Source organism: Rhinatrema bivittatum, chromosome 2 (genome assembly GCF_901001135.1).
Source record: "Rhinatrema bivittatum chromosome 2, aRhiBiv1.1, whole genome shotgun sequence".
Lineage (NCBI taxonomy): Eukaryota > Metazoa > Chordata > Amphibia > Gymnophiona > Rhinatrematidae > Rhinatrema > Rhinatrema bivittatum.
Genome location: NC_042616.1, coordinates 778,618,374 through 778,631,290, shown reverse-complemented (window position 1 = coordinate 778,631,290; position 12,917 = coordinate 778,618,374). Strand labels below are relative to the sequence as shown.

The window sequence follows — 12,917 nt, the reverse complement described above, 5'->3', positions numbered from 1 at the left end:
ATTTTTTAGTTCCTTCAGAACTCTGGGGTGTATACCATCTGGTCCAAGTGATTTATTACTCTTCAGTTTGTCAATCTGGCCTACCACATCTTCCAGGTTCACCATGTTTGATTCAGTTCATCTGACTCATCACCCTTGAAAACCGTCTCCGGAACGGGTATCTCCCCAACATCCTCTTCAATAAACTCCGAAGCAAAAAATTTGTTTAGACTTTTCGCATTGGCCTTATCTTCCTTCAGTACCCCTTTAACCTCTTGATCATCTAATGGGTACCTCCCTAACATCCTCGTCAGTAAACTCCGAAGCAAAAAATTTGTTTAGACTTTTCGCATTGGCCTTATCTTCCTTCAGTGCCCCTTTAACCTCTTGATCATCTAATGATCCAACTGACTCCCTCGTAGGCTTTCTGCTTTAGATATATTTTTTAAAGTTTTTATTATGAGTTTTTGCCTCTATGGCCATCTTGTCTGCCTGATGGCTTACTTAATCTTGACTTCTTTTTGGTTGAAAGGGTAGCTTTAATGGTTGAATTTTCTTCTTTCTCGTCACCCACAAACCATTTTCCTTTTTGAGGACAATGTTTTATTGCTCTTCCATGATGAAAACTCCATAGGCAGAGGAACTGTTACAACATATATTCCATGCATTTTAATTAATAAATACTGAGGTCAATATTCAGCAGCAGGGAGTCTGGCTAATTTAGGTAAATAAACGTATTTCGCTAATTTGCACCAGATATTTAGCAGCATGAGTACATTGCCGAATATACCCGGATGTCTAAAATTTAGCCATATACGTTTATAGAGCTAACTTTAGTCCTACTCTAAGGCAGTCCTAAAGTTAATCTGTTAACTTAGAGGGCCATTTACTAAATAACATTAGGCATTTACCATATGGTAAATGCCTAGAAGTAGTAATAATGCACATTATTTTAAATACCATGCGTTATTTTCACTCCAATAATGCTAAAATGGCAATGAGCTGCTTCACATATAAATGCACGTAAAGCCGCTCATTAGTAATTTTAAGCAAATAAAAAGTCGCTTGCCTAAAAAATCACAAGCAGTTATTTTCATGAAAGTTAGCTACAACTCCTTGGAGCATCGGGATAATCATGCTCCTAGGCCATCTTCTATAGAACTTTGTTGGCTTTTATGCGCATAGGTCAGCAGATTTTAAGCCTTACTTGCATGAGGCACATTCCCAGTTTTCCAATTAGTCCACCAGTTTGTCCAGTTAATAGCAAGATCTTGCAGACCCCTCTGGTTCTTCATCCTGCATGCCACCCAGTTGACCCAGACTCCTCACCCTGTCCTCTAAGCCATACAACTCGAGATCTAGAGACTTGCTCCTCATCAGGAGCAGCAGTACAGGTACACGCACTGCGGGTTTCGTTTTTAAAAATCCTGGAGTTACGCGTGTAAGTCTTTGCCCTGCCCCTTTTCTGCCCCATTATTCCTCATGCGATCACAGGGACAAACGCACATATTTCACAGCTTTTTAAAAAGCCTCGTATGTGGGCATTTTTGTGTGAGCAAGGGCTTTTAAAATCAACCTGTTATTGTAAATCTTTGGTACGGAAGTGTTTATGGGTGTCCCATGAATGAGCTGAAGTGCAAGGAATAGGAATTACCATGCACCAATCTGTGCTCCATGGAAAAACAGGCCCGAGCCATACCGGTGGGCATAATGCAATGTGAGAAGCCAAGCAACAACTATTCATCTTGCAGAGGAGCCAACATGGTTCAAGCATGGGCTCAAGGCTTTGTTACAAAAAAGCTTTCAATACTAAAGCAAACAGCAATGATTCCGAGCAGGTCACAAGTAGGCAGTCCAGTTCATACTCAATGTCACAATAAGCGGCTGTAAGTAAGTGCTCGTAAAAAAATGCCGATGGTTTCTCTTCATGACAACGCTTAAGACAGTATGAAACTGAAACTGCAAATACCAAATTGCATTGGGGCCGAAAATGACAGAATCCGTAGGAAAAAAAAAAAGCACACACTGGAAAAAAGGCGGTTATTGACCGATGTGAATAGCAAAGCTTACAGACACAGACCACATTTAAAAATAAATCCTCACCTTTTTTCTTGTATAGAAGCTGTGGTTTCTGTGGTATGACATTATAACAGTTTCCTGGAAAGGAGTCAGTAAAGTTATCGCACCTCTGGGCCTCTGGGTAAAGTGTGCAGATAAAATAAAGTCGTGAAGCATCTTGTAGATCAACCACCCGGCAAAAGTTGTCCTCCTGCACACAACCTAAGACATAAAGCACCACATTTTAACAGCAGCAGATATTTTTTCCGTACCTTCTTTTAAAAAAAACAAAAAAAAAAACACAACTTCATTCTGTTTCATCCAAGAGAAAAAAAAAAGTGCTAACTTAGTGCTTTCATAATTTGAAGGCATCACTGAATATTAGTTCCCCTGTATCACAATGCCCATGATATTCTCTCTGGTCACATGTCACTACTATCATCCTCACGGATTATTGCTGCTAACAATACATGGAGGGAATCTGAGACCTGTGCAGTTGAGATGTGAGATATGCTGCTGTGGCTGTTCTACCTCGATTTTACGTGAGCTGCAGAAGTTGCTACCCAACGTGGATCATCTGTGTTGAGTACAAACACAAAACCCTATCAATGGTCTGGTTTTCAATTCTATAGTATTTTAATATACCAGTATTAAAACCAGGTTATGTATAGAATTACAGGCAGAGGTATTTGTGGGAAAAATCAAGCAATATGTGCCTTTAGAGAAGAGGTTGTATATCTTTTTAACGAAAATATAGGTGAACACAAAGGGCTGATTCCCAACCTGTATTATAATCAGGGAGAATCCAGAAAGTAGACTCTAATGGAGCTGATATTGGGCAAGAGAGCACATAGGTTTTGAAGTAAGGGCACTGCTGCTCCAGAAACATGGTTTGAGGGCATCAGGAAGCCCATTTTTAGGCACGGACTGGAGTATGCAGGAATTTTTTGCTTTCTTCAAGACCATTAAACACATTTTATAAACAAGCTGAGAATAGGCACGTATGCAAAATGGAAGAACTCAATGGAATTCAAGTCTGCTTTTATATAAGTGCATCAGAGGTATTCCAATATTTTACTTGCATCCACAGATCTGATTTCATTTGAGAACATGGCCAGATGACTAGCATTGGTTTCATTTTCAAAGAGCATAAAAACAATAGATTCTTACTGCATATCACATCTCCTCAAAAAAGAAGTACATCTGTAAATGTGATTAGCCTAATCCGACTAAACCCATAATTATATTCTGTTTTTTGTTCCCAGAATTCCTTCTTATGGCAACGTATACACTTAAAAGTAACATATGCTAGCACATGCACCGAATGGCTTTATGACGTCTTACGTGTGAGGCACCAGCGTTCTGCCTGCTCAGAGGAATAATTCTGCTTGGAAATCATATATTGCTGGCTGGGCAAAGAGTGGCTTTGGTCAACACGGATGATGCTGCTGTCTAGCAAGAAGAACATTTCTACCGCAGAGTCTGAAAAAAAAAAAAGAAACATTGCAGAGATTTATGCCGCATGCATAGGTGACAATGGCATCCTGTTTCACCTGTAAAGCAGAATTATGTTCATTCACAGTGCTGTAACAATTACTTTCATTGAAAAATAAATGACACTGGACAAACTTTATCGTGTGCATGGATTTCATGAGATCTAGAAGTGGAATCCATTTTTTAAATTGTGTAGCAATGACCATGGTCCATGGAACAGAGGAAACGAATCTCATTCATTTTCTGATTGGAGTAATACGGAACTTTCCGGGGAAATTGTGGGAAAAGGCTTTTGGGTGTTAATAATACATTTCTATCATATATACCTCCTCATGTACTCCTCCTAACATAGTGTTGTGGAACAGCATGGACACAAATTAATATGACATATGTTCTAGTTTCTTGAAAAACTCAGTAAACTTTATATAATGTAAAGATAATATAACAGCTACTATTTGAAGAGTGGTAACTAAAGGTTGCTGTTTCATGTTAAAACATAAAGGAAAATTGGTTCTTACCTGCTAATTTTCGTTCCTGAAGTACCACAGATCAGTCCAGACAAGTGGGTTTTGCATCCCTACTAGCAGATGGAATCAGAGAACTAAAAAATGTGAGGCACTGCTACATAACCAAGAGTGCCATTTGCAGTCCCTCAGTATTGACATGTACCCAAGTCAACTATAGAGTAACAACTCCTCAACAACTCCCTAAATGAGGGCGAACACCAAACCCACAGGTGGGAGCCCTCCAAACTGAAAAACAACAAATCAACCCAAGGGGCTAACCACAACCTGGCAAACCTCTTTAGGTTCTGTATATATACATTCTGACAATTCTTCCCAGTAAACATGCCAGAACATGGACTTGCCATAATGGTCTTGAAAACATTAAGGGGCTGGGTCTCTGGACAGATCTAGGGTACTTCAGGAACTAAAATTAGCAGGTAAGAACCAATTTTCCTTTCCTGATTGTAGCCTAGATCAGTCCAAACAAGTGGGATGTACCAAAGCACCCCTACACTGGGTGGACCCGTGAAAGAGCGCCTTTCAATATACTTTCACCAATGGTCAGCTCTCCTGGAGCCTGAACATCTAAACAGTAATGGCAAGATAAAGTGTGAAAAGAAGACCATTTCAATGCTCTATAAATCTGTGGCGACACTAACTGACACTTGGCCCATGTTGCTGCCTGCACTTTAGTAGAGTGTGCATCAATCCCTCTGAATTCTTCTTCCCTTACATATGTAAATTGAAACAATATCTTCTTTCAGCCAATGCCCTATTGTGTCCTTTGAGGCCTTGCATCCATTTCTGGCACCTCCAAACAATACAAACAAATGATCTGACTGACAAAAAACAATTGTGACCTTTGCCTCCGGAGACTCAGAAGACCAATTCGAGAAGGGAGGAGCTCCACAGTCTGATTCAGGTGAAACAAAGACATCACCTTAGATAGGAACAAGGGTCCTGTGCTCAAAGAAATCCCTCATCCAAAATCTTAGAAATAGTTCCCTACAGGACAAAGCCTGCAGCTCTGAGATCCTTCTGAATGAACAAATTGCTACCAAAAATACCACCTTCAGTGTGAGGTCCTTTAATGATGTCTTCCACAATGGCTCAAAACAGAGGCCCACAAAGCACCCACAAGACCAAGTTTAAACTCCATGCCGTACCCAATCTATGCACCAGCAGCTGCAGATGCTCGACCCCTTCAAATGCCTCACAACATCCAGATGTGAGGTCAATGACCTTTTCCCTAGAGTATACCTCTGAGAAATCCCAAGGCTGCCACCTGGACCCACAAGGGATTGTAAACTAGACCCTTGAAAATCATGGGCTCAGAGTATCCTTTTTATCTCAAGCACTTGCTCTCAAAAGTCAAGTTACGAGACAAATGTGATCTGCCCAATCCAAGAAAATAAGACTTTGCCTTAACAGTCCCTGCAAATGAACCAATCTCAGGGACCCATCAATTGCACGCTGAACCAGATCAATGAACCACTGATGAAGCAGCCTCTCCGGCACCCCCAGTATCACCTGGCCCAGATGCCTCTTCATGCACCTAAACATATGACTTATTAACAGTCATGGAGGAACACAATCAGCAGGATCCTGGTCAGCCATGGAAGAACCCGAGCATCTATGCCCTCAGCTGTGACCCATCGTCTGTGGCTGAAAAAACTTACTGCACTGGCGTTACTCCTTGACACCATCAGATCCAGACAGAGACTGCCCCAATGAGACTGGATAAGGCTGAAGGGCTCCTTCAACAGATCCCACTCTCTCAGTCCAACCGTTGCCTGCTGAGATAGTCCGCTTGCACATTGTCCACTCCCACAATATGTGAAGCAGCTATCCCCTGCAAATGTCACTCTGCCCCGGCATAAAGCTCCTGGGCTCCTTGGGCAACCATGCGACTCTTCATTCCCCCTTGCTGATTGATATAAGCCACTGTGGTCGCATTGTCTGAAAACACTCTGACCATTTGACCTCGGACTTGTGGAAGGAATTCCACCAATGCCCTGCACATGGCTTTTGTTTCCAAGCAATTGATAGACCAGGATGCTTCCACTGACAACCATAGTCCTTGTGCCATCCGGTCTTGACCACCCCCGAACCCTTAAGGTTGTCATTCATGATCCCTATAACCCAGTCCAGAACCTCCAGGCCCAACCCGTTCTCCAAATTGGGCCAACACAGCCACCACAAGAGACTGGACCTGGAAATACCCTGCAGCAGTAAAGGCCAATGAAACCTCAGTGACAAACGATTCCAGTGCGACAGCAACACCCCCTGTGGAGGGCACATGTGGGCAAAAGCCCATGGCACCAAATTCAATGTAGATTCCATTCAACCCAGGACCTGAAGATAATCCCAAGCCCTGGGCACTGGCATCCGCAAAATCTGCACCACCTGGGATTGTAACTTCTGAATCCTCTCCGAGGTGAGAAATACTCTGCTGAGCTGAGTATCGAACTTCATCCCCAAGTATTCCAGCATCTGGGTAGGGCTCAGGTGACTCTTTGCCAAATTCACCACCCAGCTCAAGGACCACGGCATATCCATCACTGTGCACACATATCTCCTCCAATTTCCCTCGGATAAGCCAATTGTCCATACAAGTATGAACTAGGATCCCCTCCCTGTGGAGAACCGCTGCCACCACCACCATCACCTTGTGAACGCGTGAGGTGCAGGTGCCAAACTGAACAGGAGGGCCTGAAACTTTAAAAATTACCCCAGAACCATAACACAAAGAAACTTTGATGTTCTTCCCGAATTGGTATGTGCAAATAGGCTTCCATCAAGTCCAGTGAGGCCCAAAAAACTCCACATGATGAACTGCCGCTATCACCGTCTACAATGTTTCCATACGGAAAAACAGGGAATTTGCAGTATCACCGTTCACCATTTGCAGATCGAGGATGGGTCGAAAGGCTCCTTCCTTTTTTGGCCAACACAGTAAATCGAGTACCTCCTGCAACCGCGCTGCCTGGCCGCCAGCAACTGAAGGCTACACAACATGTCCCAAATTCCCGCTTACTTGCCTCGGACACTGCAATGAGACACCACAAAAGCTTCCGTGGGGCAAAAAAATTCTAAAGAATAGCTGTCCCTTATTACTTCTAGGACCCATTGGTCTGAGGTAATCCTGGCCCTCGCTTCATAAAACTGTGATAGACTAACTTCCACCATCTCAATAGAGTAGACCAGCTTGGCTTTATTGTGAAGCCTTACCGCACTGACCCCCTGGTAGGAGCCCTCTCAGGGAAGTCTACAAGTGCCTCAAAAAGACTGCTGGACTGCTGGTCCTGCCCCAAAGACAGTGCAGAACCCTTACTGCGATGAAAACCGCCACACCTCCTGAAATCTAGAGCAAGACAGAAAAGACTTCCTGACTGTTATCTTATTCTCTGGCAGCTTATTCCCTTTTGGCTCCCTCAAAACCTTCTTCGATTGTTTCAGGTCCTCCCCTAACAACAATTTTCTTTCCTTTAAAGGGAAGATTACAGAGCTGAGACTTAGACCACATATCAGCTGACCAATTCCGCAACCACTGCAGATGTCGCACCGAAACCGCCACGGCCATATTCCAGGCCGAAGTCCAGCTCAAGTCATAAAGCGCGTCAGCCTCATATGCAATCCTGGCCTCCACCCGAGTTGCCTGACTATTAACCCCAGCGTTTACTGAAGATTTCTCCTGAGACTTCTGGACCCAGCATAAACAGGCCCTCTACATCAGACTTCTCTTGCAGGCTCAGCACCAAGGCTTCAGACATCCTCTCCCAATGAATCTCTAACTTATGGTCCTGTACATCTTTTAATGCTGCGAAACCCACAACCAGAATGGTCGTCTTGTTAGTGAACACCGAGACTGAAGCATGCACTTTCAGTAATACCGGCAGCTGCAGGATATCCTCCGAGAGGAAATGCAACTTTGCTATGACTCTAGCCACCTTGCAGCTCGCCTCTGGGAAGTCCCATTCCTGGTTCACCAGTTTCTTGATCCTTTTAGGGAGAGGAAAGGCTTTCGGTGGGCCCCAGAGTCCAACCAATACCGGATCCACTCCTTCAATGTCAGACACCTCCTGGACCACCTTAATACCCAGGTCCTTCTGAACATGGGAAATAACGGGGCCTCAACTTCTCCTTACAGAATAGATAAACCACCTATGGGTCATCTCCCTCCATTATCGGGTACTCTTCCAGATCAGCGATGTCCTTATCCCTGCCTAATCGACATTCACCGTGAGATCTGCTGGGTCATCCTCCTGGACCAACCTCAAGACTATCTTCTGGGTCATCCAGGTCCAAATCATCTGAGCTGCCAGGCCCCTCTGGAAGGTCCAGGCCCTGCTGGCAAAGGAGGACCCCATACCCCCTGCCCAAGGAGCCCCTCGGTCTCTTTGCAGCAGGACGAGACAGCTGACAGAAATGCCCTTTTATAGCCAGTGCTTTTCCTGGTTAAAAAGGCCTTAAGCATAAGCAAGACAAATTTTGAGGAAAACTTCATGTCATCCTCTCCCATGTGCGGCCCAGAGCTCACATCTCCCCTCCCGACGGGATCCCCAGAGACAACGGATGAGGGGAGTCTCTGGGCTCCCGGGAGTCCAGCAACTTCTGAACTGTAGCCCTTCTCCTGGCTGACAGGCTGCCTAAACTCCCAATATTGATCCTGACAGGGCCTTGGGAATCTGTGGCTCTCCTACCAGCCTCGTTCCTCCCAGGCCACCAGCCTGACATGCTTTCCCACGCTGTGAAATCGCTGTTGGCAACATCTTGTCTCCATGAGGCCGGGCCTGCTGCAGAGGAACAGAAGCCGCGTGATAGCGGTGCACATGGTAGAGGAGAGGAACACGGCCCAACATAGCCTCCTGTTCCCCAAGCAGCCTGAAGCCACAAACAGAGGAGCTACACTGCTCCCTTCCCCAGCACAGGCCTGCCTCGATGATCAAACAAAAAACAGCTGGAGCAGTTGCAGCTCAAAGAAAAATGTAACACTTTTTTTTTTATTTAAAGAAACAGCAGCCACAGCAAAGGAAGAAATTCAAGCAAGAAAAGGAATACTTCCCTGCTGCTGGCAACACCTCTGGGAAGGAGCCTTCAGGGGATAAGAGGGAAGCAGGGCCTCTGGTTGTCAGACCCCTGGATCTGCTGCGGCCTAAAGCTGATTAGGGATTACCAACCCCCCGTTCACCCGGTTCAACCTGAGGGATGACCCACAAAAGAACCTAACACCTCAGGGAACATCTTCTAACTTCTCTTCTTCTGTCCCTTCTTTCTTTCTTTTTTGTTAACTGGAGGTTTGCACCTCTACCATCTGCTGGAGACAGAGAAATACTGAGGGACTGCAGATGGCACTCTTGGTTATGTAGCAGTGCCTCAAAGGTTTTAGTTCTCTGCCTCCATCTGCTGGTAGTGATGCAAAACACACTTGTCTGTACTGATCTGGGGTACGAACAGGAGTAGCATATTGTGGTGAACATCAACACATAATGAAGAAACTGAAACTTAAGAAAGACAATTACAAAGCTCTTTCCACAGGTGAAAAGCCCTATCGAATATTGCCCATCCCCTTTTGCGGGTTAAAGGGAGGTTGGGGGAGGGAACATCCGCATAGGGGTTTTCATTCTGAAAGCTACTCACTGACCCCTAGATTTATCAAAATGCTATATTTATACCAAAAATTGTGCCGATAAAAAAGGGGTATGGTTAGAGGCTAATGTCCAAGCTACCACATCACATAGACAATTTCCACAACGTGCGCTAGGTAGAGAGTGCATTGTACAAATAAACTCCTTGTGTATCTTTTATTGATTCAAACAATCTAGGTAGAGAGTGCAGCAAGCTAGATAGAGAGTGCATTATACAAATCAACTCCTCTTGTACCTTTCATCAATTCAAACAACAGAAAATGTTCAGTGATGTCAGTTTTGCTGTTTGTACCTCCTACTGTGTATGTAAACCCCCCCCCCCCCCATCCTACTCCACCCCCAAACCCCATACTGAGTTAAAAGTGTGGGCACCATATAAAGGAAAAAGGTGTAGTTATTTCTGGAGTTAAAACCAGCGTTGCTGTGCGATACTCTATTTTATTCCACGTTAAGAGCTGTTCATTACTATTAACTCCGCCCAAACTCTTCCCATTTGTATAACAAATGTGACATTTGCATACCAGTGCACGTTGTGCTATTTAAAACGCGCGGGTTATGGCATTTTCGCATGCATTAGGGCCTTAACACTAGCATTAAGGCCCTAACGCAAAATGATAAATGACCCTATGAGTTTCCATGGGTACATTGGCAGGTGTTTCAAAGCAGGTGCCAATGTACGCACTCGCATTTTGGCCCCGCCGGTGTGCAATTGCAAAAAGAAAACCCCTGCACAGGGTTTCCCTTTGAAAATATGGATGCAGTTCCATGGGTGACTGAAAAATTGCCTCCAAAATGGATAGTTACTGCCTATTAGCAAGTAAGGGACATGTGTTCTAAGTAATGGTAATGTATCATAGCAATGGCAATGTGTTCCAGACAGTACTGATCTAATACTCATAAATAAAAATAAGTAACTCCATGCAAGGCTCCAGTGAAGCAGATCAGGAAATCAAACTGAAGTACCCTGGGATAATATTTTACCAAGACTTCCCCCCGCTAGATTACCAGGGATTTTGATGAGTCCTGGGGGAGTCGATGGGGCTCTGCTGGTGGGGATTGGGGTGGGTTTGAGGTTTGATTTGTTTATTTATGTGCATGTTTTTTAACCCACACACCCCCCCCCCCCCCACACACACACACACACAAAAACCTGATAGGACAAACCACACGAAATTTCATTGTTTTTCCTATTGTGTTTTGTTTTTTTTAATTCCCGAAATGCCATGAAATAGGAAATGTCTTTATTTCCTATTTCATTACAAACAAATTCCCACCCCTAATACACGGTTCTGTGATACCTTTTACTAGCAGAATTCCCTTTCAAAATGTCCCTCAAGGAGTAGTAAAAACTCCCCAAAAAAGAAAGAAGAAAACCATTAGCAGATACGGTGAAAACTGTCAACTTCTGCAATTTGTTAGGGGCTGATTTCTGTATTTCAGTACCTGTTAGCACTGTGGAATTCCCTTCTTGGAAAACAGCGCGACCATCACATTCTGGAGTTGGTGTCCGGGTGATTGCATCAGAATCTAGAAAACAGACAAACCGTGCCCATTTCAGCTTTGTCTGGCCTTTGAAGACTCATTTGTCAACGAATGTGATTTTGCAGGTACGTTGGTGCTCCCAATCAAATAAACTCTTCCATTTAGCAGGGAAAATTCTTCTAAAGAGGACCTAGATCTCCCTTTATAATTCAGAATATGTTAGAGTTCTCCCTGGATTTTCCTACAAACAAGTTTGAATTGAACTGTATTAAGTTCTAAATATATTTACACTCCTGGGAGCTTAAATGAAATGCACTTCCACCTCATCTGTGCTAAAGTTGAATGAATACCGTGCTGGAGACGACAGTGAAAAACCTACCTGTCCAAAGATAAACCCTCTGAAATCTGGTAAACAGTCTCTGAATTTCTTCTTTCACTTCATCTGTTAATTTTGTGCTGTATTCCATTTGTTGAATACTTTTGGAAAGCAAAGAATATGCTGAAAAATAAAGAACAATTTTCAGTGCACAGCAATGTCTACCGAGTATTTATATAACTAATTTACAAAGGCCCAATAATTATTGCTTATTTATGAGCCAGAAAACAAAGAAAACTATGCAAATCTAGTCACTTCAGTGAGACCATTCTTTTCCATTTCAGTAACGGCCAGATACGCTAAGAAATAAAAGTGTTGGCAATGATACTGTGGGAACTTTACAGTCTTGGAGAGTTCAGAGCATGAGAGCTTGGTGCTGGGACCAGTTCTTTTCATCATCATCATTAATGACATTACTAAGGAACTGGAGAGAAAAATATGCTTCTTTACAGATGATGCAAAAACTTATAAGAGAGCAGACACACTAGAAGGGGGTGGGGAAATAATTCAAGGTGATTTGACAAAACTGGAAGAATGGTCAAAGAGTTTGGAAGATGAACTCCAAAGTCAAAAAGTATAAAGACATGTATTTGGGATGCAAAAATCCATTGGCCATGGAAATTGTTAAGCAAGAAAGAGATAAAAGAGTAATCATATTAGATGTCCTCAAGGAAGCCAGGCAATATAACAAAGCCACTGGGAAAGCCAACTGTATGTTCAGTTGCATAAGATCAGAAAAAAGAAGAGACCCCACCTTTGAATACTGTGTTCAGTTCAGGAGGCCATACTTTTGGAAGGACATTGAGAGAATGGAAGCAGTTTTGAGAAGAACCACTAAAATGATATGTGTAAGTGAGTCACCAAAAGTGTCCCTTACCATTTGCATCAGTGTTTCCACAGATCCTGACTGTACGAGATCAAAAGCTAAGAGCGTAGTGCTTTCATGACACTCTCCAATTGGAGATGTCTAGCGAGGAGTATGTTTTCATAAAATACACAAAAACATAAAGCCCAATTTTGTTTTTTCATTCAGTCTTCCATTCTGGCTGAGGTTCAAGGTCAGAGAACTCGGGTCTTCAAGAAGGAGGAAGATTTCTTGGGGGTCCAAGGAAGATAATAAAAATGAGAGAATCAAAAGAGGTGAAGAGCGGTAAATAGGGAGTTAGTCCCATGCTCCTTGCATTTCACTGAAAATTTGTCTGGAGCGTTTGAAGAGTGGAGTTTCAGGCTGGATCAGAGAAAAGCTAGGCTTGGAAACCTACTTCTGCTGCTTAGAGAGAGTCAGCAAAAGCTCATCTGCAACAGTTTGGGAGGATTTGCCCAGTTCAGCCACTGGACCTACTGAGATCTGCCTATCAGAAAATAGGTACCATT

General features: G+C 43.5%; 1 protein-coding gene across 1 annotated transcript in view; it reads right to left on the bottom strand.

Annotated features, from left to right (window-relative positions):
- Positions 1–12,917, bottom strand: part of TG (thyroglobulin) — a 422,996-nt gene that overhangs the window by 242,124 nt on the left and 167,955 nt on the right. The window contains exons 29-32 of the mRNA XM_029587208.1: positions 11,547–11,666; positions 11,129–11,212; positions 3,382–3,519; positions 2,083–2,259 (exon numbers count right to left, since the gene is read on the bottom strand). Of these exons, the coding sequence (XP_029443068.1) occupies positions 2,083–2,259; positions 3,382–3,519; positions 11,129–11,212; positions 11,547–11,666 (519 nt within the window). The remainder of the gene's footprint in view (positions 1–2,082; positions 2,260–3,381; positions 3,520–11,128; positions 11,213–11,546; positions 11,667–12,917) is intronic.